This window comes from Blennius ocellaris (genome assembly GCF_963422515.1).
Source record: "Blennius ocellaris genome assembly, contig: SCAFFOLD_281, whole genome shotgun sequence".
Lineage (NCBI taxonomy): Eukaryota > Metazoa > Chordata > Actinopteri > Blenniiformes > Blenniidae > Blennius > Blennius ocellaris.
In genome coordinates, this window is record NW_027661878.1 from 1 (window position 1) to 25498 (window position 25498).

Sequence of the window (25498 nt, forward strand, 5' to 3'; positions counted from 1 at the left end):
CGATCTGCAAAGATCTTCACTTCGCTGCCCAGTTTGATTCAAAGTTAAAGTAGGCGGTTGCATTTCCATACACAGATACAACAAAGCAGATTAACACTGGTTCTCAGGCCTGTGTGTGTATAGAGTGTGGTACAGTTGCAATATATCTTTTCGTGAATACAAAGAACAAAGACTCGGTGCCTTGCAGGTGTGAAACAGTGAACAGTGGTTATAATAGACATGCATGAATCAACGGTAACTTACAAAATGTTAATTCCCATTATATCAAGTACAAATTCCCCTAACAAGCCCCCCCCTCCTCAGCTCCGTGTTGTTTTCTTTCTATTTCTTCCACACGTTCTCGTCTCTCATCTTTTCCCTCGGTGTTTGCTCCCTCCCCCTCGCCCCCCCCCCCCCCCCCCCCCCCCCCCCCCCGGTGTCCTTCTCTCCACAGCCGAGCTGAACGTCGAGCTGTCGCGCCCCCTGAAGATCAACCCCACCCTGACCAAGCTGGAGCAGGCCAAGGCCTACCTGAAGAAAGTCCTGCCCAACCACCCGTGGGACGCCCCCGGCAAGCCGCCGCCGCCGCCGCCGCCGCCATCGGCGGCGTCCCCCACCCCTCACCCGTCCCCCTCAAAGGGGGGGCCGCACAGGGCCGCCCCATCCCGCCCGGACCCCCACCCACACCGTGCGGCTCCGGTCCCGGGCGAAGCCGGCGGCCTCGGCGCCCTGGCGCTGTCGTTCCACAAGGTCTCTCTTCACACCGCTCAGATATTTGTCGTCATGGAGACGGACGGCCACCCCATGAAGCCCAGCATGGCCGTGTCCGTGGCGGCCGTGACGGGGAGTTTCAACATCAAGTCAGAGCCTCGGATTGAAGGTGAGGGAAACTGGTGGTTTTGTGTTTGACGAAACACTTTTTGTTGCATTTTGAGTGCCCAGATGACCTTTTTTTGAAAATGGCTCCCAAGGTGGAACTTTTCAAAAAAAAAAACGCTACGCATCCGTGGAAATGGGGGAAAACACAACTTTTAAAAAAACACTTTGGAAAAAGACTTTTTGAAAACACTCAACTCCACTCAACTCATCTTTATTTATAAAGCGGCTTTAAGCAGCCGTAGCTGAGACAAAGTGCTGTACATTGAAATAAAAATATAAGAGGCAAAATAAAAACATTAAAACAATAAAAAGTTAAAGCAATAAAAACAATCAGATGGTAAAACAATAAACAAAACATAAAAAGTTAAAACAATAAAAAAAAATGAAGGCACTAAAACCAGAGCAGAGTCTCACGCTGAGGGAAAAGCCAAAGAATAAAAATGGGTTTTAAGACGAGTTTTAAAGGCTCAGATTCTGTCGCCGTGTAAATGGGGGGGGGGGGACAACTTTTCTGAAAAGCGCTTGTGTCATAGTCAATAGTTGTCCTTCACATCCACAAGGAGACAGACAATGAGAACAATGGTTGCCACCAGAGTGTCGTGACTCCCCGTCCGTATTCGCTGGCGACTGAGTCGTTTTTGTAGTCGACAGTCACCCGCAATAACAATCCGTCTTGGTCGTCTGTCCATACCAATGTCCACGTTCTACCATCGTCAACGTCTATAGTATTGTTCTCTGTGGGTGAAAAGAAACGCATGAAAACCACATGGCTTCCAGCTCTTCTGCTGTTTCCATGTAAACCGGACATCATTTTCCAAAACATTGCCTTGTAAGCGTGGAACTTTTCTGAAAGCATAACCGATAACGATGCGCTTCCACCTGAAATGTTGTGTAGACGATGCCTGTTGGCACACGTCATCAAACTGAGTACATCACACAGTGAGGAAACCGGCAACGAAATGTCGTTGCTTAGCAACCGGTAAAAAAGGCATTGAACAGACAAACATTTAAAATAAGGTGCATATGAACGTTAATGAGTGGATGCTCGGTCGAGACTGAATGGCAGATTTTCTTTTTCAGCTTCAAACTGCAACTGAAGCCTGAGCACAACATAACAACTTTAAAAACAACTGGATGTGACGTCGGTCAAGACGGCTGTCGACTTGTGGCAGGTCTTGTTGTGAGACATTGTTGTGGTTCAAGCTACTAAAACACAAGTTCTGCTTTGGCTCGTAACCGCGAACCTTCACAACGCCGATGTTCCTCCTGATAGGATAAACGCGAGATATTCTAAAATTGCGGATTATTATTGACAAACGACCCCGACAAACAAAAGAATCTTGTTGCGCTACTTGAGCACATCAGGTTCGTATTATGAACGTGGGATTTCAATGGGAATCCAAAACCACGTCAGCTATTTCGTCTGCGTCTTATTTATGTCGCTTTAAATTCTCGAACCCTTTCGCCGAGTTGTTTTCACAAAAGCCGCTCGTAAGACTTTTATGCGCACGGTGCATGACCCCGGCGTACCGCTCCCAAGTAACGGTGACTTAAACCACGAATGACTCAACTGATTTCTTCACGAGAACATTAAAAAAAAGACGTCAAACTGATGATGTGATTCATGTAACTCTGTTTCATTTCAAGATATCGCCACTCCATTTCAAGTGCATGTTCTGAAACAGGTGGAGCCGCGTTGGAAATAGCTGAAATGACTTCACCACATTTGGCAGGTTCGGCCTTCTTTTCAAGTAACCACAGTTTTTTTTTAAATGCACTACGCCGTGTCTACATGCATTCTTTGCGGCGTGTCGTTCGCATCGGTACCCAAATGCACCGTCGCAGCCAACAGGAATGTGTCCAGGCCCTTTGAAAACGCAAAAGGTCGCCAAAGAGCCGTTACAAAAAAATGCAGTGGAGAACAAATTGTTCTGTTTCATGTCATTATATAACCAAACAAGAATTGATGTGGACAAACTCTAAAGAGCTCAACGCCACATATGCATTTGTTATTCGTTCGGAATTCAACGTTTTTTTTAGGAACCGCAGCTGAACTGTAGCATGTTCGCTGGGGAATGTCGTGATCTTCGTTTCCCTTATCGATCGGCGGATCGCTGCTCAGAACTGAGTCAAATTTTCCACTTCTCGTGATTGTTTGTTAAAGGATATGTGATGTGTCAGCCTTTTTTTTTTATGAAGACTCCCTCGCGCTGGTAACAATCGGGGAGCGTTGCTGTCGGAGGTATTTGGAATATTTCTCGGTTATTTTTAACATGTGCTCGCGAGGCCGTCATCTGCCAAAAAACCAGGTTTGTCAGTAAACTGTAAAGCGAGATGTTTGTGTTAGTCTTGGATCTAACGTTGTTGTGGAACCCTGTGTGTGTTTGATTACACGGGCATGTGTGCATGCAGCCCTGAGACAGCTCCGACGTTTTCATGCGTTTATACTCCCGAGTGTGTGTGTGTGTGTGTGTGTGTGAGAGCGAGATGTTTGTTTTCGTGTCCGTGTCCGAACCCCGCCTTCATCGACACTGACTATTATCCAGGAGGCATCACAGTGTTTCCATTATGACAATCACAACTGCTAATGCTAACGTAAATGAAAAAGGCTTCCAGTTTCCACCCTGCGCCGCTGGGTGTGAGCCGGCGCCGCCGTAGCAGATGACCGGCGAATCGGAGTTTTGGTTTTTCGCCGTGCCCCTGGCACGCCTCCCGAAAAACAGGAGGATGAAAGAGAGGAGGAGGCCGACGTGCCACATGCCGCCGATAGACGGCTTTTTTTTTGAGGTGACAGCTTTTTTTTTTGCCTCGGTGCTGCCGAGCAACACGTCCCCCTTTGTTGACCCCCCCCCAACGGAGGGACGAGGACGGAGCCGGAGCAGCGGGGGCTGTTTAAAGCGCCCGCATCTGTTTTGCAGATGTCGTTATATTGGGTTACTTCAGATAAAATGATTGTCAAAAATGTTAATTAAAACCTCAAACAATTTGCACTTTGTTTACTCAAATCTGCATAACTGCACGGTGACACAATGCTCGGTGCTGCTGCCCCGCTCTTGATTTTCACCAGCTTTTTCAGCTTTCATCCATCTTTGATGTGTCGACTGGTGTAAACACAGTTGAAACTCAGTGGGGGGGGAAAAAAAAAGGCAGTTTAAGAAACAGTTGAGACACACTGCTGTGCTGTTTCACCTAATGCTGATGAGATTTGGGGAATGGTAGTCCTCTGGTTGGTTTGCTGTAAACACAGAGTTTGATTCGACGCAATTATTATTAATTAGTGTGAATGCAAGGCAATGCAAGGCTTTCACACTCTTGAGATTCTGTTTCTGTTTATTCTGGACGTTTTTCGAATCGCTAAAACTCTGGCAATCTTCACCCGTTCGTAATCAATCAAATATCAAATCGGGAAGCTTTTTCGGCACTTTCCGGCTATGTTCCGGCTTTTTTGAAATCTCGTCAACTTTTTTAAATATTTCAACTTTTGTGCCACTTTTTTCCAATGCTAATAGATGGAGACATTTTTAACTAGCTATAACTTCTTCAAATCTTAACCGATTTCAACCATTCGACTTTTAAACTGTTCAACTTTATCAACTGTTTCAACTTTTAGTGACTTGTCCAACTTCTTGAAACTTTTTCAACTTTTCGAAACTTTTACAACTGACACTTTTTCAACTGTTTGACACTTTTTTCAACTGTTTGACACTTTTTCAACTTTTTGAAACTAGTTCAACTGTTTGACACTTTTTCAACTTTTTGAAACTAGTTCAACTGTTTGACACTTTTTTCAACTGTTTGACACTTTTTCAACTTTTTGAAACTTGTTCAACTTTTTGAAACTAGTTCAACTGTTTGACACTTTTTCAACTGTTTGACACTCTTTCAACTTTTTGAAACTTGTCCAACTTTTTGAAACTAGTTCAACTTTTTGAAACTTTTTCAACTTTTCCCAACTTTTTCAACTTTTTCCCACTTTTTCCACTTTTTCAAAGCATTACAGTTTGCATTCACACTCTCATGCATTTGCCTTGGGAAATGCAGATCATCTAGTGGTAGTTTGTGTCCCTTCTTTTAACAATGCGTTGAATCCGAGCCACTGACACCGTCGGCCGACTGACTGCACATGAATACTGTTCAGTTTGGCTGAAAACCTTTTAGAATACCTGTTGTTGTTGTTGGTGTAGGTTTATAAACACACATCACGTAGCCGCATCTGTTCCCTCCAGGCCATAAAGCTAAATGCTGTCGTCATGTGCAGCTGAGGTTTTGTTCCAGCTCCTCCCGCGTCAGATTTGAGCGCTCTCCAATGTACCTGTGAAGTTTGACAGCCCATGTAGAACTGATTAGAAAGCCTGTTATTTCACATCTGCGCCTCATTGCCGGACACCTTTTGAAACATCAATTGAAGAACAACCTTGTAATGTTAACAGTGGAAGTGTCGACGGTATAGACGGGCCGTGAACAAAGTGTTGTGTTTTTTTACGGGTTTTTTTTTAGATTTTCTGTTCGCCACGACCTCCCTGAATAACATGTTTGTCTCACCCGCTTGTTTCCTTCTGTTGTTGACAACTTAAGCACCCTTATTGATCTCTGTCACAACACGCGCCACCATCCCCCCCCCCCCCCCCCCCGAGGGCTTCTTCACATAGTGTTTCCAGATTTGTTGCCACAGAAAGGAGACAAACTGTCTCCAATTACCGCAAAACTGATGGCCGGTGACAATAGATGTATCTGCTGACTTTTAGCCTTCGCTGCGCCGCCGCCATCACTCACCACCCGGGGCTCTCGCTGCTCGCAGCTCTGCAGAAAAAGGATCCTCTGGAATTTTTTTTTTCCCGAAAGATAAAGGTCAGGAGAGCCGTCCTGTAAAAGGTCGAGCCGCAATAAGTCAGCAGGAACAGCGCCCCCCCCGAGGAGAGGCCGGACGTGAGCGATGTGAGGCGGGAGGGTGTCGTAGTACAGTACGGATCACTACTGTTGCTGCCGCGCCGAGACCGATGGAGCAGACCTGGAGGAAACGCGGGACCGAAAGCAGTTGCAGAGAGAAGTTGTAAGGGGGGGGGGGAAACGTGAGGAAAAAGTAAAAAACTACAGATTTCATAAGTGCAAACGAGACGCGGGGCCGTCTGAGGTTTTAACGGAAAACAAGTGGAGTTGGAGAAGGACAGAGGAGGCGGCGAGGGGAAAGGAGATACGCGGTAATGTAGAACAGAAGGAGAAACCCAACACATGCCGACGACCCCGCGCGAGCAAGTCGGCTCCACTCTCCCCCGTCCCGCCCTTGCCTTCATCGCCATACATCCATAGCTGTCATCCACCCCCCCCCTCTTCTTCAACATCTGGGGCTCCATACCTGCTCGTGGCAGCCCCCCCCCCCCCCACTCTGCCAGGGGACAAGATGGAGAGTGAGGGGATTAGGTTGACAGTGAGGTGTGTTACCAGATCCTGTGTTAATGAAAAGCAAGTGGAAGCCCCACATTCCTCCCTCCGTCCGCGGCCCGCCACTCCCCAAGGTAGTGGGGCATTTATAGTTCAGTGAGACGGAGGAGGAGGGAGGCGGGCAAAAGAGAGAGAACAGATGTCTCGGGGGGGTCCGCGAAACAAGACCCTCCCCTAATCTCTCAGCTCTCTTGTCAGGACTGCCCAGTGAGTGCCTCTGATTTCTGACACACACACACACACACACACACACCAGTAGACCCTGTGTGTTGTTATTGCAAACTTTTATTATATGCAGACAACATACGCAACGTGAAAAGCCTTCTCCTCGCCATCCTGCTTCTGTGGACCCCCTGCTGCTTCACGCCGATTTACTCATGAACATTTGCAAAGGACAGCCCCCCCCCCACCCCCCCCTCCTCCCGCCCCCCCTATTTATTTACATCCCCCCTCTTTCACCCCACCATTTTATTCTGATTTCGCAAACCGTCTTTGAATTTCAGCCTTATCAGAGGGTGGACATCTCCCACAAAGAAATCCCCCCCCCTCACTTCCATTCATCGTATTATTCCCGTTTTAGCGGTCGGGAACGAGCAAAGTCAAAACAAGGCTTCTATTTAGAAACGGGCCCGTCACTCGTGAACACCACCGATGCGTGGTCTGTGATGCCGATTTGTCTGAAGCATGGGGGAAACATTTGTTCTGGTGTTTTGTTGATGCGCGCGTCTCTGTTAGTGTGTGTTTCGGTGTGTGTCGCTGGTCATAGCTATAAACTGCATGAATCCGGGGGAATGATTTACTCGTACATCTTGAGATAAACGTGCACTCAAAAGGTTTTGTGCAGCTGCTTTCCTCAAATGTTCTCATATTTGGAGAGCTGTCAGTGGCTCTTGGCATTGAGCCTTGTGGAAACTTCTAAGCTAAAACATAATATCTTGTGACCTGCAATGTTATGACAATTTTCTTAAAAAGTAATTAGTTTTTTTTTTTGTTTTTTTTTTTTTTTGGCCTGTGAAAAGTCAGCGTATTGTGGAAAACATAAGAAAACTGAAAGTGAGCTCCTCGTTTATATGACTTAATGCCATGTGAAAACACATCACTTTTGCATTTTTGTTTCAGTAAAGTCTCCCGGTTACACGGCAAAGTTTTAAAAATGATATCGGTTTCTTCCGCATTGGCACAAACACTGAAAACTATTATCCTTTGCATGTTTCCACTCATGTGCACAGAGAACAATATGCTATAAACTTTAACAACGGCGAGCAACACAGACATTCGTATCAACAGATGACCCAAGTTCATCCGCTATTGATAATGACGCTCTTCTATAAAACCACCAAGTCCCGGGAGAACATGGACCGAGAGGCATCGCACAGGCAGACGTTGTTGTTATTGTCCATCTTGTGAGCATGTGCAGATCTATTTACTACGCATGAGCAGCACCCGCATCTCCGCCAAGCCTCAAAAAGTGTTTCCAGTGTCTCCAACGACCCTAAACGTCCCTCCAAATACACAACTATTTGTTTTTAAATACAAGCCCATCGCCCAGGGGTCGGCAATCTTTAATGCTCAAAGAGCCATTTGGTCCCGTCTCCCACTGAACACAACACCCAGAGAGCCGCACACATTTTATTTTGACAGTCCCACAGGAAGACCATGCCAGAAGGAAACTCCACACAAAACCTTCTTCACTGCTGGTTGACGACTTACAACTAATAAACTAAACTACATGAACTAAACAACAAAAACACAATTATTACCCACACTACAAACCTAACATAACCCCCAATAATTACATTTAAAACACGACAAACAGAAACTCCCATAATGCATTGCAGCTATCAGCTCCTTTATTGCTCCACATTATTAAAATGGAAGGTAAATGTAGGAGATCTGGATTGTTAGAACCATGAGTGTGAGTGTTGTGTCTTTAATGTCCTGTAGTTGTTGTGTAATTCACTAGAATGTTCCGTCACTCTCAACAAGTCTGTAATGAACCTCCCGGGATTGTCAGCGCTCCACAGCGCAGCAGTTTTACTGTGAAAGGCACAGGAAGCTCCCAGTTGAGCCGCTGTCATGACCTGCAGCCACAATTCTACGATCTTCCTGCCATTATTGTTGCGTAATGACGTCACATCACTGCGTCGTCCACGACCCTACATTTTACCACTCTTTGTAGCGGGACTGCGCTCTGAGGTGCGCCTTGCCTCCTTACGTCCCTCCGGGATGAACTGCAGTGGGACGGAGGCTCAAGGGGTTGCCGACCCCTGACATAGCCCGAAGCTATGAGGACGTGTGTGACGTATGTGAACCGCGATGACCCAATCCTGACCTAAAAAGCTGATAATTTGCGAGGGTCCAACGGGCTCGGGAGGGGTGGGGGGGGGGGGGTGGGGGGGGAGGTGCTTGTAAGCTCCAGTGTTATCTCCAGTTATCTGCTGGTCCCTGCGAGGATATCGGGTTGAGTCGAGTTGAATTGTAGGAAACAAGTCGCATACCTGCCGGAGAGAGTGTTTGTTCATGTGTTGCAGCCGTCACTTCTCACACATGTAACTGATCACCACTCCTCGGTTTCTATGGGAGACGACGAGAGGCTCGGATGCTCCGCAGTTTCCTGCACTGTTGTTCCATTTTGGCCGGCAGTGCCCCCCCCCCTCCTCCTCCTCCTCCTCACCGCCACCACCACCACCACCCCTAAACCCCAGTTTCCTCCGCTGTCCTATCGTGGTCTTGTGGCGAGTGAAGAGCATTTTTTTCCGTGGTGAGTGACAGTGTATTGCTCCTATTACTCTTACCCAACCCCGAAGGTCTTCAGGGAGCTCCGCTAGTTATGTAATGACTCCTTCAGGTTTTGCCTTCTAATTGATCCCAGTACGTCGGAGGACATAAATCAGCCCGGCGGTGGTCAGATAGCGGCTGCCAGGGAGAGACCGACGTGGTAAATCAGGCTCCGGTCCTATCTAATCTCAGCCGGGTGTTTTGCCAGAGATGTATTTCACTTGAGGAGGATTTCCATCCACCCGCTTTTCCCACCACCCACATAGTTCCTGAAGATTGTACGTCGGGGCCCGCAGCTGATATGAGGCTGTTTACTAGTGGCGGGCCACTGTGACAGCATGAGGTATGCAGGTGTGAGTTACTCTGTGCAGACGTAACTCAGCGAACCTCTGAAGGACTAAATCATCCTGTATTATTTTTGAAATATGCGCCAACACACTCCTCACAAAGGTCCCAGTAATTCCGTCTCTATTGCTCAGCTAATGACCGTAAACTGCTGTTTTAGGCCCCCGTCCATCCATCTTGATAAGCTTGAGCTGTTATAATCTGGATTTATTTATCAATCTATTCATCCAGTTCTTGTCAATAATCAAATCTGTAAGAATCTCTGGAAGGAAAAAAAAAAAACATCCTGCAGATGTGGAACGAATGTTTGCTCAGAAATGTACGAATTAATTTTTCAGCGCCAAAGAGCGCAGTGTCACTGCGACACACATGTTAAGCGTCGACTCGCCGTCCAGCTGTGTCGTTTCAGCCACTTCTCCACCTCCGTCTCCAGCAGACGAAGCGCTAACAGAGGAACAAGAAACCTGTTTGACTATTTACACCTCGGCTTGGTTGAGTGTGAAAACCCCTGGAGCCCCCCCACGGAGCTGGAGAGCCGAAGGGGTCAAAGGTGGAAAAAGGCCACTTTGACCCCATGTTTGTGAGCGCCGTAACAAGCAAACAGTCTCCAGGGAATTAAGGATTATACTTTATTGACAACGATTCCTAGACCCCTGTGATGAATTGCATCTATTTTAGCCATTTTTATATGTATGTACAAATTTGTGGTAGGAGCCACGCTTGAGATTTTATATAGTCACGACTCAATTAAAATTGAATGTAGTCCAATAGATGAAATATTTGTTGAAGATATTAAAGAAGGCTTTAATTTAACCCACACGAGAGGGGCTGAATGTAAAACTCTGCAGAGGATTGATCCACGAAGATGCGTCTTGTACCATTTCAGTAATATCCATAAGTCTGCGCAGATGTTGGACGCATCAAAGTAATATCAATCAATCAATCAAACTTTATTTCTATCGCCCTTTACAATCACCCAGTGGTATCCAAAGTGCTTTACAACAAAGCTATATATAAAAAAACAATACATTAAGAAATAAATAGGAGAATAATACATAAAAACAATGAATAAAACACAGGTGCTGACTGGTGGAGGAGCGGCGGTGCTGCAGGTTGGTGAAGCCTTCCAGAGATTCATGAAAACAGAGCATACAGAATAAAATACACTGCCCTACACAGAGTTAAAAGACAACTTAAAAAAGTGAGTTTTCAGCTTTGATTTAAAAAGGCCGAGATCAGTAGTGGTGCGAATGTCGGGGGGGCAGTTTGTTCCACAGTCTGGGAGCAGCAACGGCAAAAGAGCGACACCCCGCTGTTTATATCTCCACCTTGGAACGTCTAGAAGAAGCTGAGCTGAAGAACGCAGGGCCCTGCCAGGGTCGCGTAGAGTTAAAAGATCAGACAAGTAAGAGGGACCCAGGCCGTTGACGGCATTAAAAACAAACAACAGAAGTTTAAAATCGATTCTGAAACGAAGTGGAAGCCGGTGGAGAGACGACGGCACACGTCTGGATGAGTTTGTAAGGAATCTGGCAGCGGCGTTCTGCACGTCGTAGGAAAGCGCTAATATAGCGTGCTTTCCTACGACGCCTCGGTTTATGAAACTGTCAGTTGGAACAGTGATATCGCCTGCCTCATCTTCCCATATCCCCCCCCCCTCCTCTGCTCCTCCCTGGCTTCACAGCTGAGTGGCGTAACGTCTTTTGGGGCCGTCTGCAAACACACGTCTCCGGCGGCTAGCCCGACACAGCGGTAGCATGGTTTTACACGCAAAGGCGAAGATTGAGAAACGTGTGTTCGGCCCCGGTGGGAAAAAAAATGGAGTGTAGAGAAAAAAAAAGAGGGATTCCCCTCATTAAAACCACTCCCAATTAGGCTGATTGCTACTGCTGGCTTCACCGCCAGGATGCTGCGGTCGTGCCGGGCCGTTACTGACGCACGCCGCGGCGGAAGAAGAAGAAGAAGACACGTACGCGTCGTCACTGAGTTTCCATTTCTTCACGCGGGGGAGATCGTGTGTGTGGCTGCATTTTACTCCGCGTGCATGCAGGCGTGGGAGCGTTCTCTTCTGTACGTGCGTCCGTGTATCTGCTCCGGATTTCACTGTGTGTTTTGCCAAAGATTCTCCGTTTAACAAGCCCGCTTGGGAGTTTCCTCATGCTGTGTCATAAATCGTGGTGATAAAAAAATCAACCTGATGTCCACAGCTCGGTAAGTAATCTCTAGCAGCTCTCGTCCGTGCAGCAAACACTGCAAGATATTAGCAGGTAAACTGCCAACTTATATCAACGGAGTGTTTCCTGAGAGGAATGACTCACTCCAGTCTAACGTTCCCCCCCCCCCCCCCAAAAAAAAGCTCCAATACGCAACGCAGGCGGCGTCTTCATTGCGTTCTCCCCTCCTGCGTTATTGAACTGCAAACGCTGAATGAGATGTTCCTCCGTCGGCCCACTTTCTCCCCCTCGCACTCGCTCCCCGCGCTCACATTCGTATCTGTTCGTCTCCCCATCCATCACGTCACTCCACAATCCCTTTTTTCATCCCTCCCCTCAGACCCCCATCCATCCCGCTTCACCTGAAGTGAACCTCGGGCTCGGGGAGAAGGCGGGATATCCTCCCATCCGCTGACATTGGAAACTTGGGTTTCCTTGGTTCCCCGGGGCACGGTGGCTGAGACGGGGGTCTCAAGTTTACTGATCTATCCAAAAGCAGTGACGGAGAGTAAAATGCCAAACTAAATACGTATAGCAAGAAATGGCATTTGTTTTTATTTCTCGTGTGTTTAATTGATCACATTTATCAAACATTGAACCTAAATTTTGTATTTGTTGCCATGACTTGGATAAATTGGAAACTCAAAGTCATATTAAAAAAAAAAAAAAAAGTTTATCTAAACACTGTAAAATCCATTAAATTTACATGAATCGCTCCAGATGAGGTGAAAATTATTAGAACCTGCTGAAAGGAAAGGTTCGGCGGCTCGTAATTTTGGCAAGGTTTAGATTTAATTCCTGCTATTGTATTGATGTATTCAGCTGCGTTAGAGAGAAACCCTCACTTATTTACACCTGCAGACCATCTGAAGTCGCCGTTAGATCAATAAAAGACGATCCGAATTCAAATTGTGGGAAGAAGCCGGAGGAAAAACCCACACATGCAGAGTGACAACATGCAAACTCTTCTCAATCCATCAGCCGTCAAGCTTGAAACAGAGACGTTCCCGAGGTGATGTTTGAACGTTTAATTTCTGTTTGTTTTGAACAGAAATCTCCCAAGATCTCTGAATTTTGAACCCAAGATCTGCTGGTTGCTAACCGCATGTATAATCAAGTAGAAATCGATTGCACATGCGAGTTCTTCTGCATGCCAATGTTTTCCAAAAAAGTATAATTACTTTACAATATTACCAAATAATGAGGTCAAACATACTACCTGCCGTCTGGACGTGTCACATCTCGGCCATTGTAGTTCCGCTGCGCCTCCGCCAGCTTTGTGTTGAGTCGTCATGAGATGAATTGCCTCCTTAACATTTGTGAGTCGTTGACATTTTAAGCCTCACTTATCGAAGCGTGGTGTAAATACAATTCAGTCATAGTCACAGATTGTATTTACAATGGGATGCTGAAAATAGGTGTGGCGCTTTTATCACTTTCCCAGCCAATTATCCCAGAAGGCCAGACGGAGAACTTCTCGATTTCATGTTTAAAGAAGTTGCTTCTCGGGATGTTATTAGTCACGTAATGTGGAGGTTTCCAAATGGGCTGCTGCTGCTGCTGCACTTTCAAGCAGCCCAGTTCTCCCATGTCAGCAACAAGTAGAGGAGGGGGGGGGGGGGGGGCTTCAATCTGCTGAGTTGGGAGGACCGGACAGACGGTGTTCCGAACAGCATGGGACCACAGTGACACATCTCGCCTCTAATGGAAAAGACAGAGGAAGGTTTTAAGGTTTCCTTATTATTAACGTTTGGCCCCCTTTCGCTCCTTTTCGGTTCTTTCGGGGTGAGCGAGCGCTTTTGGCCGCCTCCCCGCATCACGTCAGGGTTTTCTCACCGCCACTCTATCGACTCAACCTTTCGCATCACAGAAACGCCGAGTTTGACTCTTGCGCGGCGATCCTGAAATACCCCAGAGGCCCACAAGCGTCACAACTCGTGTTATTACCTCCACGTCCCACATATGCTCATATATACTGTACCGCTTGAGGAATGAGAAATCGTTGAGGTTTTCCCCCCCCCCAAAAAAAAAAAGAAATACTCAGCAGATGTAAATAAAGCACATGTCAAGTACAGGAGAATAGTCAAACACACTTTTAGGTTGAAGCTTTATTAAAGTTCTAAAAGAAATATCTTTTATGAAAAGACAGAAACTATTTAACATCTGAGTTTGTGTGCTGCAGCTGCGTGTTTAATCTAAAATGATGTGACGGGAATAAGAGACTGAAAGAACGAGGCTCAGAAATGAGTGACAAGGTGAACCGCGGTTTTTGTCGGCGTCCAGCCGTCAGTTTTGGGAAAAGACGGCCAAAACGACGGCGGACGTGTTGCTCAAAGGCGTCTAGAATATGTGCGTAATGGCCATCAACACTCGTCATTGTCTAATTCTGCCTGAATTCATCCTTTTTCACCAAAATGCAGCGAATCATCGGCTTCTGGTTTTGTATTGCGTCCAGTGATTGGTCACTTGACACCATGTGGGATGTACGTTTTGAATGGCGGCCTCTGATTGGTTGGCAACTCTCTGACTCATTCCGATGCGTCCGAATGCCGAAGCAGAGGGGAGGAATCCACACAGATGTTCTTTCTTTTTTTTTAAACTCGTCTTAAAACCCATTTTTATTCTTTGGCTTTTACCTCAGCGTGAGACTCTGCTCTGATTTTAGTGCCTTCGTTTTTTGTTATTGTTTTAACTTTTTATGTTTTGTTTATTGTTTTACCATCTGATTGTTTTGATTGTTTTAACTTTTTTTATTGTTTTAAATGTTTTTCTTTTGCCTCTTATATTTTTATTTCAACGTACAGCACTTTGTCTCAGCTACGGCTGCTTAAAGCCGCTTTATACATAAAGTTGAGTTGAGTTGAGTTCCAAAATGCTGATGATGTAATTATACCTGCAGAATCCACACAGGTGGGACTAATTCTACGGGCCGACCATCACTCTAATTGGTGATTTCCAAAACTTTGACTCGTGTTTGGATAACGGTGCATCATTCATGCTTTTCATTGAAGAATAAAACATTGTTTGCTGTGATAATGTTGAAAAGTATTGACAATAATGCTTGCACACACACACACTGGTCGCCGAACCAAAAAAAAACATTTTTCAAAGGGACACCCAAAACACCAATTTCTGCCTTAAACCATGAGGTGAACGCTGCACAGAGGGAATCACTAGTTTGGCTGCACCTCCTGAAACAACTGCAGCAAATCTCTCCACATTGTTTTGGAACTCGGTGTTCTTGTTACACACTGATGAGCAAATCTCCCTGAGAACTGGACAGGCCGGAGACGCTTGATCAATAGAGGCGAACCAAAAAGTTGGATTGAATCTGGAGGTTGGGCATGAAATTTGAGGGTTTAAAAAAAAAACCTCAAATCCTGGCTTGCAGCTGGGATGCATCACTCAATCGTCTCCTGTAACGCTCCAGCCAACTTAGGCTATTAAGAGTTGGAGTTTGATTCAGCTGACTGGTCCACTCTGGACGCGTCGCCGATCTGTCATGGAGGGAACAAATAGAGACTTTCACGTTCACGTTCCTCGGGACATTCGCGATCACCAGGGAAAAACATGTAAACTCCCACCAGCGGTATCCGTTCTGTAAGCAGTGCTGGAACACAAGAATGAGGCTGACAGCTTTAGATTCTATAACAGGACATGGTAACCTTTAATTTATTAGTAATCAATATGTTGGTTATACAATGTGAAGGGGAAAAGCAGTGATGTGCAAAAAGACAGAGAGCAATCCTCATTGTGTCCTAAAACCACTTGCCGCTCCAATCCGGCCACGAACTGTCAGAACTTCAAAGAATCATTAGTTTAATTAAAAGAAAATAAATAAATAAAATTCCTGTTTTTAAAAAGAGTAGTGGACACAAACACTGAGACCCGAGCTGACATGTCGGTGATGCTGTCATGACAACGAGCCACCTCGTTCATATCAACCTCGCCTAACAGAGAGTTTGTAAAAACACCCATAATGCAACGGCGATAGGAGAAGTTGTTTTGGGCATTTCACTGCATTTCGCAGCAGAAGATTTCATTGAGATTGGCTTTACGTTGAGATTGTCGTTATTTTCAGTAGTGATGATTTGGTCTTAAAAATATATAAACATTGTCATGATATATTCGGTGCCACAACCTAGATCAGGGGCGTCAAACTGATTTTAGTTGAGGGGCCACATCCACCTAATGTGACCTCTGGGGGGCCCAACACGTCAAACATAACATTAAACTGCAGATATGGACAAATGCAAAGTCTTTCCTTCTTTTGATTCTTTTGTTACTGCAAGAATTTGCCAGTCTATTCTGAAATATACATATTAAAGGAAATCAGATATTATTATATTTGTAAAAAAAAAACAACCCTCAATCACCTGTACCTGGATGTCGTATTCGGGATTAAAACAATTTGTCATCATCTGGAAATTGTTTTGAGTTTACGGGTCTAAAGTATCATTTCACACAAGTTGGACTCATTGTTTTATTGTGAAAGGCGTCGCGTCATGTGACCTCCACAGATGCATTAATGTCGGGGGTCAAATTCTGACCAAGGGCGGTTTTGAATGTCATTTTTGCCAATCAAGTGTTTTTAGATCAGCCTCTGTCAAGTTTTCATTTTTATACTTCACACTTCAAAAAATCACATGGCGGCCGGATTAGATCATCTGGCGGGCCGGTTCTGGCCCCCGGGCCGCATGTTTGACCCCCCTGACCTAGAAACAATTTGGGGGCTAAATTGAAATTATGGCACTATTTTACTGTTCGCCCTCAAAATGAAACTAGGCTTTATGTGATTCCAGAGCTGAAATGTGTTTAACGTCCCCCGATTTACATTGATTCTATCAGTGTGGTTGTATCAAATATAATAGAGGCGTCTTTGGCGGTCGAAGTTTCAGGATGAACAATTTCTCGTTCTTCTCTTGTGTGATCAGTTCTCCTCCTAAAAGATTCCCCGTCGTGTGTTTTCTCGGCCCCCAGATGCCGTCCAGTCGGCCTCGGTGCTGCTGGAGCTGGACGACCTGCTGGTGAAGACGGGCCTGAGGGACCGGAGCCGCGTCCTGCTGGGTCCGTTCTGCTGCAGCGGCTCCCTGGAGGCCCGCTGGTGTCGGCACAGCGGCAGCCCGGGGCCCGAGCCCGGCCCCCCCAAACTGCTGCTGGACCTCAAGGGGGGCCTGCTGCAGGTGCGTGTACGACACTGACTTACACCCTACGGGGTTGTATTTGTGCCAAGATTGTGAGCGAGCGATGGGAAAATTTGAGCGCAAATTTTTTTTTATTGCGCAAGCACAGTAATAGCATTTTGAGGAAATATTTAAATTGCGCAAAGAAAAACTTGACATTGCACGCTCAAAAATCATTTCTGCGCTCAGATTCTTCTTCTGCGCTCAACTTCTCTCTCTCTCTCTCTCTCTCTCTCTCTCTCTCTCTCTCTCTCTCTCTCTCTCTCTTCTCTCTCTCTCTCTCTCTCTCTCTCTCTCTCTCTCTCTCTCTCTGTCTGTCTGTCTGTCTGTCTGTCTGTCTGTCTGTCTGTCTGTCTGTCTCTCTCTCTCTCTCTCTCTCTCTCTCTCTCTCTCTCTCTCTTCTCTCTCTCTCCTCTCTCTCTCTCTCTGTCTGTCTGTCTGTCTGTCTGTCTGTCTGTCTGTCTGTCTGTCTGTCTGTCTGTCTGTCTGTCTGTCTGTCTGTCTGTCTGTCTGTCTCTCTCTCTCTCTCTCTCTCTCTCTCTCTCTCTCTCTCTCTCTCTCTCGCTCGCTCGCTCGCTTCGCTCGCTCGCTCAAATCTCTCCCCGTCCACTCAAGTCCTGCTGTGCGCATCGCTCAAAATGTGCAAAGCCCAAATGTGACACACACGGTTGTCCACCAATCACAGAAATTCGGGGCGGGCGTTGAACTCTGATTGGTTACTTCGGATCTGGAAGTTCCTCATAACCAACGAAGAAGAAGAAGAAGAGGGAAAAACAAACTGCGAGGGAAAACATGTTGTAATCCAGGATCATTATCTTTAGTTTTCCTTATTTCTGTTTTCCCTCGCAGTTTGTTTTTCCCTCTTCTTCTTCTTCTTCTTCTTCTTCTTCTTCGTTGGTTATGAGGAACTTCCAGAATCTGAAGTAACCAATCAGAATTCAACGCCCGCCCCGAATTTCTGTGATTGGTGGACAACCGTGTCTGTCACATTTGGGCTTTGCACATTTTGAGCGAGCGCAGCAGGACTTGAGCGGACGGGGAGAGATTTGAGCGAGCGAGAGAGAGAGAGAGAGAGAGAGAGGTTGAGTGCAGAGGAAGAATCTGAGCGCAGACATTATTTTTGAGCGCGCAATGTCAAGTTTTTCTTTGCGCAATTTAAATATTTCCTCAAAACGCTATTACTGTGCTTGCGCAATAAAAAATTTTGCGCTCAAATTTTCCCATCGCTCGCTCACAATTTTGCCACAAATAGAACCCCATATACTCCCGCAATCAGATTTATCGCGCCGAGCGCAGCCCCATAGTTGTTTCCCAGTTGTCCAGATCTGCACCTCTTGCACCTGGCCCGGACAGACAATGTCTTGCTCAAGGGCTTGCGCGGTTCTCTCGGGGGCGGACGCCGCCGCCGCCGCTTCCCAATGAAACATTATCTGAAGTGTCCTTAAATTTCCAAATTAGAGCAGAACAGTATTTATAAGCTGACACCCATAAGCACAGCTCATCAAACACTTAACACTCGTCTTACATCTGCTGTTCCTCTTTCACTCTGCTTCTGTCCTCTTTAGAGGCAAGTGATGACAGCAGAAAATGCATGCTGTAATTCCTCTGTAGATTTGAGTCACATCTGCTTGTTAAAGAGGTGGAATATTATGTCTATTTTTAGGGAAGTGGGGGGGGGGGGGGGGGGGGTTGTATCTTATGTGTGCTTTTTTCCCTGTGAGAAGAAGTTACATAATCTCCACACTGAAAAGTCCCTGTTTCCATGTGACTAACCTAACATATTATTACTAATGTATTATTCCACATTACTTCCTTCTGGGGAACCCCCACCCCCCCCCCCCCCTCCCCACTCCACCATTCAATGGTTCTCTTAATACTTTTATTGCGTGCCCATTAAAAGAAACATCACTCGCAACTCAACACTTAATATGTAATCATACATTTCCCCCTCGGCAAATATTGGCGTTTGTGGTGTTTTAATCAAGTGCTGCAGAGAAACCGCCGGGATTCCTTCCGATTCCGTCTCCTCGTCCTCACTTTCCAAAAACTTGGGGGGCGGGAGGGGGGGGGGGGGGGGGGGGGAGGGAAAAAAAAATAAAAAATCCCCAAATTTTCCTGTTTTCAGAGTTTAGTCATAGCCCACCAGGGTAAGCTAGTGAGTAGCGAGCGAGCGGGCAGGCGGCTCCATGTGTGAAGCGTTTTTGACTCAGAGATTCCTGGTCGTCGGTCCAAACCCCAGGCAGACGGTCTCTGATGGAGCACGGGAAGGGAATGCCGCTGGCAAGTGGGGGAGGACGTTAAGGTTGCACTGGGTAACGCCAGCGAGGTTGCGGAGCGGTGATGTGGAGGGTAACCCCCGATCGCCAGAACCAGGATGCTTAGCGGCTATTTTTCTTTTTTTGTTTGCTATACGTGTGTCTTTATTTCACAGCTGATTCCCGACACTCCTCCTCTCTTTCCCCTCTGTGTCGAAGGTGTTTTGGGGCCAGGAGCACCTGAACTGCTTGGAGCTGGTGGAGGAGCACCTCCGTGCCTACCTCAGCCTCCACGCGGTGGAGTCGGCTGACGGCGGCTCAGAGGGAAAGGCCTTCCCCGGCCAGACGCCTCCTTCCCCAGGCTCCCCCTCGCCTCGCACCGAGCACAGCTCGGACGACCTGCGAACGGGACACTTTCAGTACATCCAGGACTCAGGTAAATGTTTCCCCACCTGCTGAAACGCTCACGGTTCTACTGAGCTCCTCCTCAACGAGCTTTCCAGAGAGCTCGATGAGGACACATTCATTATAATCCGGTATAGAGCAGAGGGACATAGAATATGCAGAGCACCGGCTTCCCAGGACCACGACTTGACAAACCTGGTTCACCCAGTTTGTGTTGATCTCGTCCAGACAGGACTGTAGTCTCAGGAACAATCTGAGACTGTATGAACACAGCTTGCCTCCCCTGGGCCAAAGTGGAGTCATCAATTCAGAAAAGTATGTAAAATTAGATTTGCCATTGCTGCGATGGACATAGGCTATATATCCTACCAATACCACAATCAGCCACTAGAGGGGGTGATGGTAGGCTATATATCCTACCAATACCACAATCAGCCACTAGAGGGGGTGATGGTAGGCTATATATCCTACCAATACCACAATCAGCCACTAGAGGGGGTGATGGTAGGCTATATATCCTACCAATACCACAATCAGCCACTAGAGGGGGTGATGGTAGGCTATTTATCCTACCAATACCACAATCAGCCACTAGAGGGGTGATGGTAGGCTATATAGCCTACCAATACCACAATCAGCCACTAGAGGGGGCGGTGGCTTGTCGAGTTATCACATCGTGAATCGTTTTATACACGCGGGAGTCAAACCAGTGTTTGACGGAACACAGTGACCTCGTGGGGCTCGTCTGTACTGTCGCAGTGTCGTCAAAGAAACCTGCGTTTCCGTCACCTCGTTGCCTGACGGGATTCAGTCCGCAGTGAAGAAGAGCCACCAATGGCGGAGCGCTCATGAGTTCCCGCAAACTCCAACCAACAACCTTCGTGGCAGAGTGAGACGTCTGCGAAGATACACGTCGGCTTGGGATCAAAGACAGATCAAAGCTTTTTTTTTTGTGAAACGTCGTTTCATCGGACATGTCTGCCTGTTTCCACTCCGGGTAACTTGGTGTTTATTCCCCCAGTCTTTGTGCTTTGTGTGCACTGTCCTTTGTGTGCACACACACTCAGACACTCGCAGCAACATTATACACAGAGGATCAAACTTCCCTCTGGCGGGAGACCAGCCGTCCACTCTGTCAGCTGTGGTTGAGTCTTTGTTTGTTGCACTGTTCCACTGGCCTTTGATGCATTTAATACCCTGGCTGATGCAGGAGAGCGTACAGTAGTGAACTGGGACGAAGAGGACAATCTGTCTGCAACATGTTGTCGGCAGGCAGAGTGAACCGGAGAGCTCTCTCTTTCGCTCTCTCTCTCTCTCTCTCTCTCTGCACCCCAAAGTACACAGAGTGGCTCCCCCCAGGGCCTGACATGGAGATGGATGGGCTACATTGATCGAAAAGTAAATGAAAGATGGTTGGCGAGAAAAAGCCCGTGTCTTATTTTTTTCAACACAAATGAAAGCCAAACTTGTTGAAAGTGTCTGTTTTTTTATTCAGACACCCATATTTTAGTTTTACCCAAGAACAATATGCCGTCCTCCTCGAAGAGCAATGGCTTAAAAGGAAAAACTACAATGAGCCAGAGATAGATGTTTCTGCCACTAGTAATGTGTTCACCACAGAAACCCAAAAAAAACAAAAAAAAGTGATTGTGTTGAACCACTTGGGGTCACACCAAGCAGCAGTTCTTTGCTTGAATGTTTTTCACAAATAAACAATTTTGCAAAAAAAAAAAAAAGGACTCGAATCTCAAACTGCCGCCACAACGGGAATCGAACACCGCTCGGGAACTTAAGCTGATTTTTTTCAGGAGCTCGCTCCACTGAAGAGCTTGTCCACTTGACAGAAAGAAATGTTTGCTCAACCACTGTGTTTATGCTGAGGGTCTCGTGGGAACGTTGGACGTCCAGAATACAATTAATCCTATAAGAAATGTTATATCGAGAATGTATTGCCATGCAAATGATTCATGACGGCTGGATTTTGGATTGTCGAACATCCCTTTTTGCCCCATTTCCCTCATACCTGATTGAACTTTGCAGGGTGAAGGTGTTGTGTTTTGGCAATACTCGTCAGTATTTTCCACTCTTGTGTACCGTGAACTCCTCAAAGAAGTACTTTCAAACTCGAAACACAATCTCAATGATGAAAACAGTCAAAGTTCTTGTTGTCACGTACCTTCCCACACAGGTTTGTTCTCATCGAACAAACAAACCAATCACACTTCACTGACATTGTCAGGTTCTCTGCTTGCTCGAGGCGTGGCGGGTATAATTCACGGGTTCGATTTCTCCCCGCAGCTTCCCGCAGACTCCCGGGACCCCACGAGGTGGTGTTCTACAGCGAGACGGAGGACAGTCCCGGGGTGATGCTGTGGAGATACCCCGAGCCCCGCGTCCTCACCTTCGTCCGGATCACCCCCGTCCCCTTCAACACCACGGAGGACCCTGAGATCAGCACCGCCGACCTCGGAGACGTCCTGCAGGTAGGAGGAACCATTTACCAGCTTCTCTTGTCTTTTCTTATTATACTTATATCATATATTTTATCTGGCATATTGCATGTACATATACATATATTTATACATGTGCAAGTACACTAATACCATTGGGATTATTGGTATTGGTATTATTATTATTGTAAGTATACTATTACTATTGGTATTATGATTATTATTATTTCTGATATATATATATATATATATATATATATATATATATATACACTTGTTATATTATTGCTACCATTATTAGTAGTACTATACACGAGTATTATACACTATTTCGCACTGTTATTATCTGTATTATTGTTATTATTATTATGTAATGCCTACTTCTAATGGCTCTGCCACTGCACCTTACTATTTATTTGTCTTGCTTTTATCTCCTGCTTATTTCTAAGTGCCCAGGTTCCGTTCTGTGTTTTACTTTATGTCTTATACCCAGATATTTTTACCTTTATTACTATTCTATTGTATTTTATAATATTCGTATGTAGCAGATTGCTGCAACGAAACAATTTCCCTTCGGGGATGACTAAAGTAATTATCTATCCATCCATCCATCCATCCATCTATCTATCTATCTTTCTATCTTTCTGCATTCGACATTCATCCTCAAAGTCCCGGGGAGCGGGGGAAAGGCCTTTCAGGACCTGCTTCCTTCCTTCCTTCCCTCCTTCCTTCCTTCCCTCCTTCCTTCCTTCCTTCCTTCCTTCTTTCCTTCCGGGGGAGCGGGGGAAAGGCCTTTCAGGACCTGCTTCCTTCCTTCCTTCCTCCCTTCTTTCCTTCCTTCCTTCCGGGGGAGCAGAGGAAAGGCCTTTCAGGACCTGCTTCCTTCCTTCCTTCTTTCCTTCCTTCCTTCCTTCCTTCCTTCCTTCCTTCCTTCCTTCCTTCCTTCCTTCCGGGGGAGCGGGGGAAAGGCCTTTCAGGACCTGCTTCCTTCCTTCCTTCCTTCCTTCCTTCCTTGCGGGGTAAAGGCCTTTCAGGACCTGCTTATTGCTTCGGTAGAGTCGGGTGTGTTCAGTTGTCCGCTACTAGAAGAGGAGGCGAGCCGAGACGTCCCTCCCTCTCCCTCCCTCTCCCTCCCTCTCCCTCCCTCTCCCTCCCTCTCCCTCCCTCTCCCTCCTTCTCCATCACCTGCACCGTGAGAGAAGTAACCGGCGCTCACACTGGGCCGTCTGCCACCGATTCCCCCGACATGAGTCATGAGAACTCCCGTACTCGACACGTTATTGACTGACACCGGCCCCTACTGTCCTTCCAGAACATGTAATACACGGTCGGACAGCTGTGGAAGTCATCCCGCCGGCTCTGGTGTGAATCGCCAGGTGTCTCCGGCCCCCAAGATGAGGTTATATTTTGGCAGGGCGGAGCAGCTACCGAGCCTTCGGGGCCTCAGCAGGGGACAGGACATCCCATTTTCCCTCCTATCACTCATCCCCCCCCCCCCTCCTTCCCCCCCTTCCCACCACGACTGTACAGCCGTACCCTCAATTGAAGGGAAACCTGTACGTTCAACTTTTCTTTTTCTCCACAACCTCACCGGTTTCCCCTGGAACATGTTTCTGTTAAAGTGACATGACATTGCTGTTACAGCAGTCCTGTTTTGTGTTCTTGAATAGAATCTGTGGTAACAGCTAAAAGCCAAACTTGTTTTTGTCGCCCCATCTGCAAAAATCCAAACCCCAACCAAAGCAGCTGTGCTTTGTCTGGATTCTTTTTTTTTTTTTTTTTAATTTCCATTGTTATTGTGGTTTTAAATTCAATTGCGCGTGTATATATGAAAAGCAGCTGGAGAGCAGTTGATCATTTCGTTACTGTTTGTCAAAGTAGAACGCAACTGTGGGTCAGGAATGTTTGATGGGAGAAACACGACTGTTCAAATCGCAGATCGACGCCCTGCTGATAGTAAAGACCTTTATTTACCCTTTTCTAACCTCAGGCTTCCGTCTCCTTCCTTCCCGCGTCCTCCTTTTATCTCTCGCGTTCGTTCATCGGCTCCGACAGTCATTTCACCCACCGTGCAGAGGTTTTCTCCAATATGTTTGTGTGTGCCGGCCCGGGACGGCCCATGTATATATATATATACATATATATATATATATATATATATATATATTGGAAGGTGCTGCAGATGTCTTGACTTCCCAGCGAGGCCCCGCAGCTGTAAAGTCTGTAATGAGCTGAACTCCAAAGCCTCGGGCTGATTGGCCATGTATTGAGTTACAGTAGAGACCAGAGGAAGCTCAGGAGGAGGAGGAGGAGGAGGAGGAGGAGGAGGAGGAGGAGGAGGAGGAGGGCAGTGATGGATTGAATCGGGATTAGGAAGCGGCGGTTAATGGGAGTACAGGCACAGGGAAGAGTGAGCGATACCGGGGAGCCGAGATGCGCGGAGATAGATGGTCGCAGAGGGAGGCGGTGCTTCTGCGGTGCTTAAAATGCTTACAGAAGCCTGCGAGAGAGAATGTGTGTGAAAATACACTCTGTCCAGCCCAAAGGGGGGGGAAAAGATGATTATTCACAAGCTGATGAAATGAGAGGCAGATGAGTCCTTTCTGACAAAGATTCTCGATCGTTACAAGCTGTGTGTGTGTGCGTGTGTGTGCGTGTAGCCCGCATGCACTCACACACACATATGCCCTAATATTTGAAAACGGAACGACGATAAGTCGGTCGATCGCGGTGTATCGGATGTCATGGGCTGATTGGGCGTGTGCACTCATTTCTCTGCTTTCATCCGGGTTTCTACATTATAGCTCATGCCTGTGACGGCAGACGTGTGTGTGTGTGTGTGCGTGTGTGTGTGTGTGTGTCACGCAGCGGGAGCGGTGGATCCAGTGGTTGATGAACATGTGGTTTCCACATCTCCCGCTCCCCTCCTCCTGTCATGTGGCATGCCCCTGTCTCTTCTGACAAGTGTGTTAGAAGCAATCAGGTAATGACGCCGCCACGGGGATGATGGCGGTGAAAAGAGGCGGCTCCCGGCACACATGCGTAACTGGAACCACTTTACGTTGCGGATTAGGAGCCGTATCTGTCGAGTGTGCGTTGGAAGCTCAATGAAAAGCTGAGCGTAGAAATGAAAGCAGGCAAAAGAGAGTTGCCCAAACACTCGTGCAACGTGGCTCATGAATGGTCAATGGTTTTTAGTGGAGCAAGAAATAAACTGTGGGTGTATTAAATAAAATAAATTGTGATTGTTTTATATATACATATACATGTATAAATATACATATCAATCCAGTTGTGAATGTGTATAGTGTTAATAAAGGTCAATGCACTGTTGCCATATAGATATATATAGATATATATAGATGGATGGATGGATGGATGGATGGATGGATGGATGGATATGGCAACAGTGCATAGATAGATAGATAGATAGATAGATAGATAGGGCAACAGTGCATATATATGTATATATGTATATATATATATATATATATATGTATATATATATATATATATATATATGTGGCAACAGTGCATTGACCTTTATTATCACTATATACATTGACAACTGG

General features: G+C 46.5%; 1 protein-coding gene across 1 annotated transcript in view; it reads left to right on the forward strand.

The window, feature by feature from the left end:
• Positions 1-468: 468 nt before the first annotated feature.
• Positions 469-25498, forward strand: part of LOC308148694 (intermembrane lipid transfer protein VPS13B-like) — a gene marked incomplete at its 5' end in the record, with an annotated part of 35173 nt that continues 10143 nt past the window's right edge. The window contains 4 exons of the mRNA XM_080522191.1: positions 469-859; positions 16614-16816; positions 19291-19507; positions 21775-21959. Of these exons, the coding sequence (XP_080378317.1) occupies positions 469-859; positions 16614-16816; positions 19291-19507; positions 21775-21959 (996 nt within the window). The remainder of the gene's footprint in view (positions 860-16613; positions 16817-19290; positions 19508-21774; positions 21960-25498) is intronic.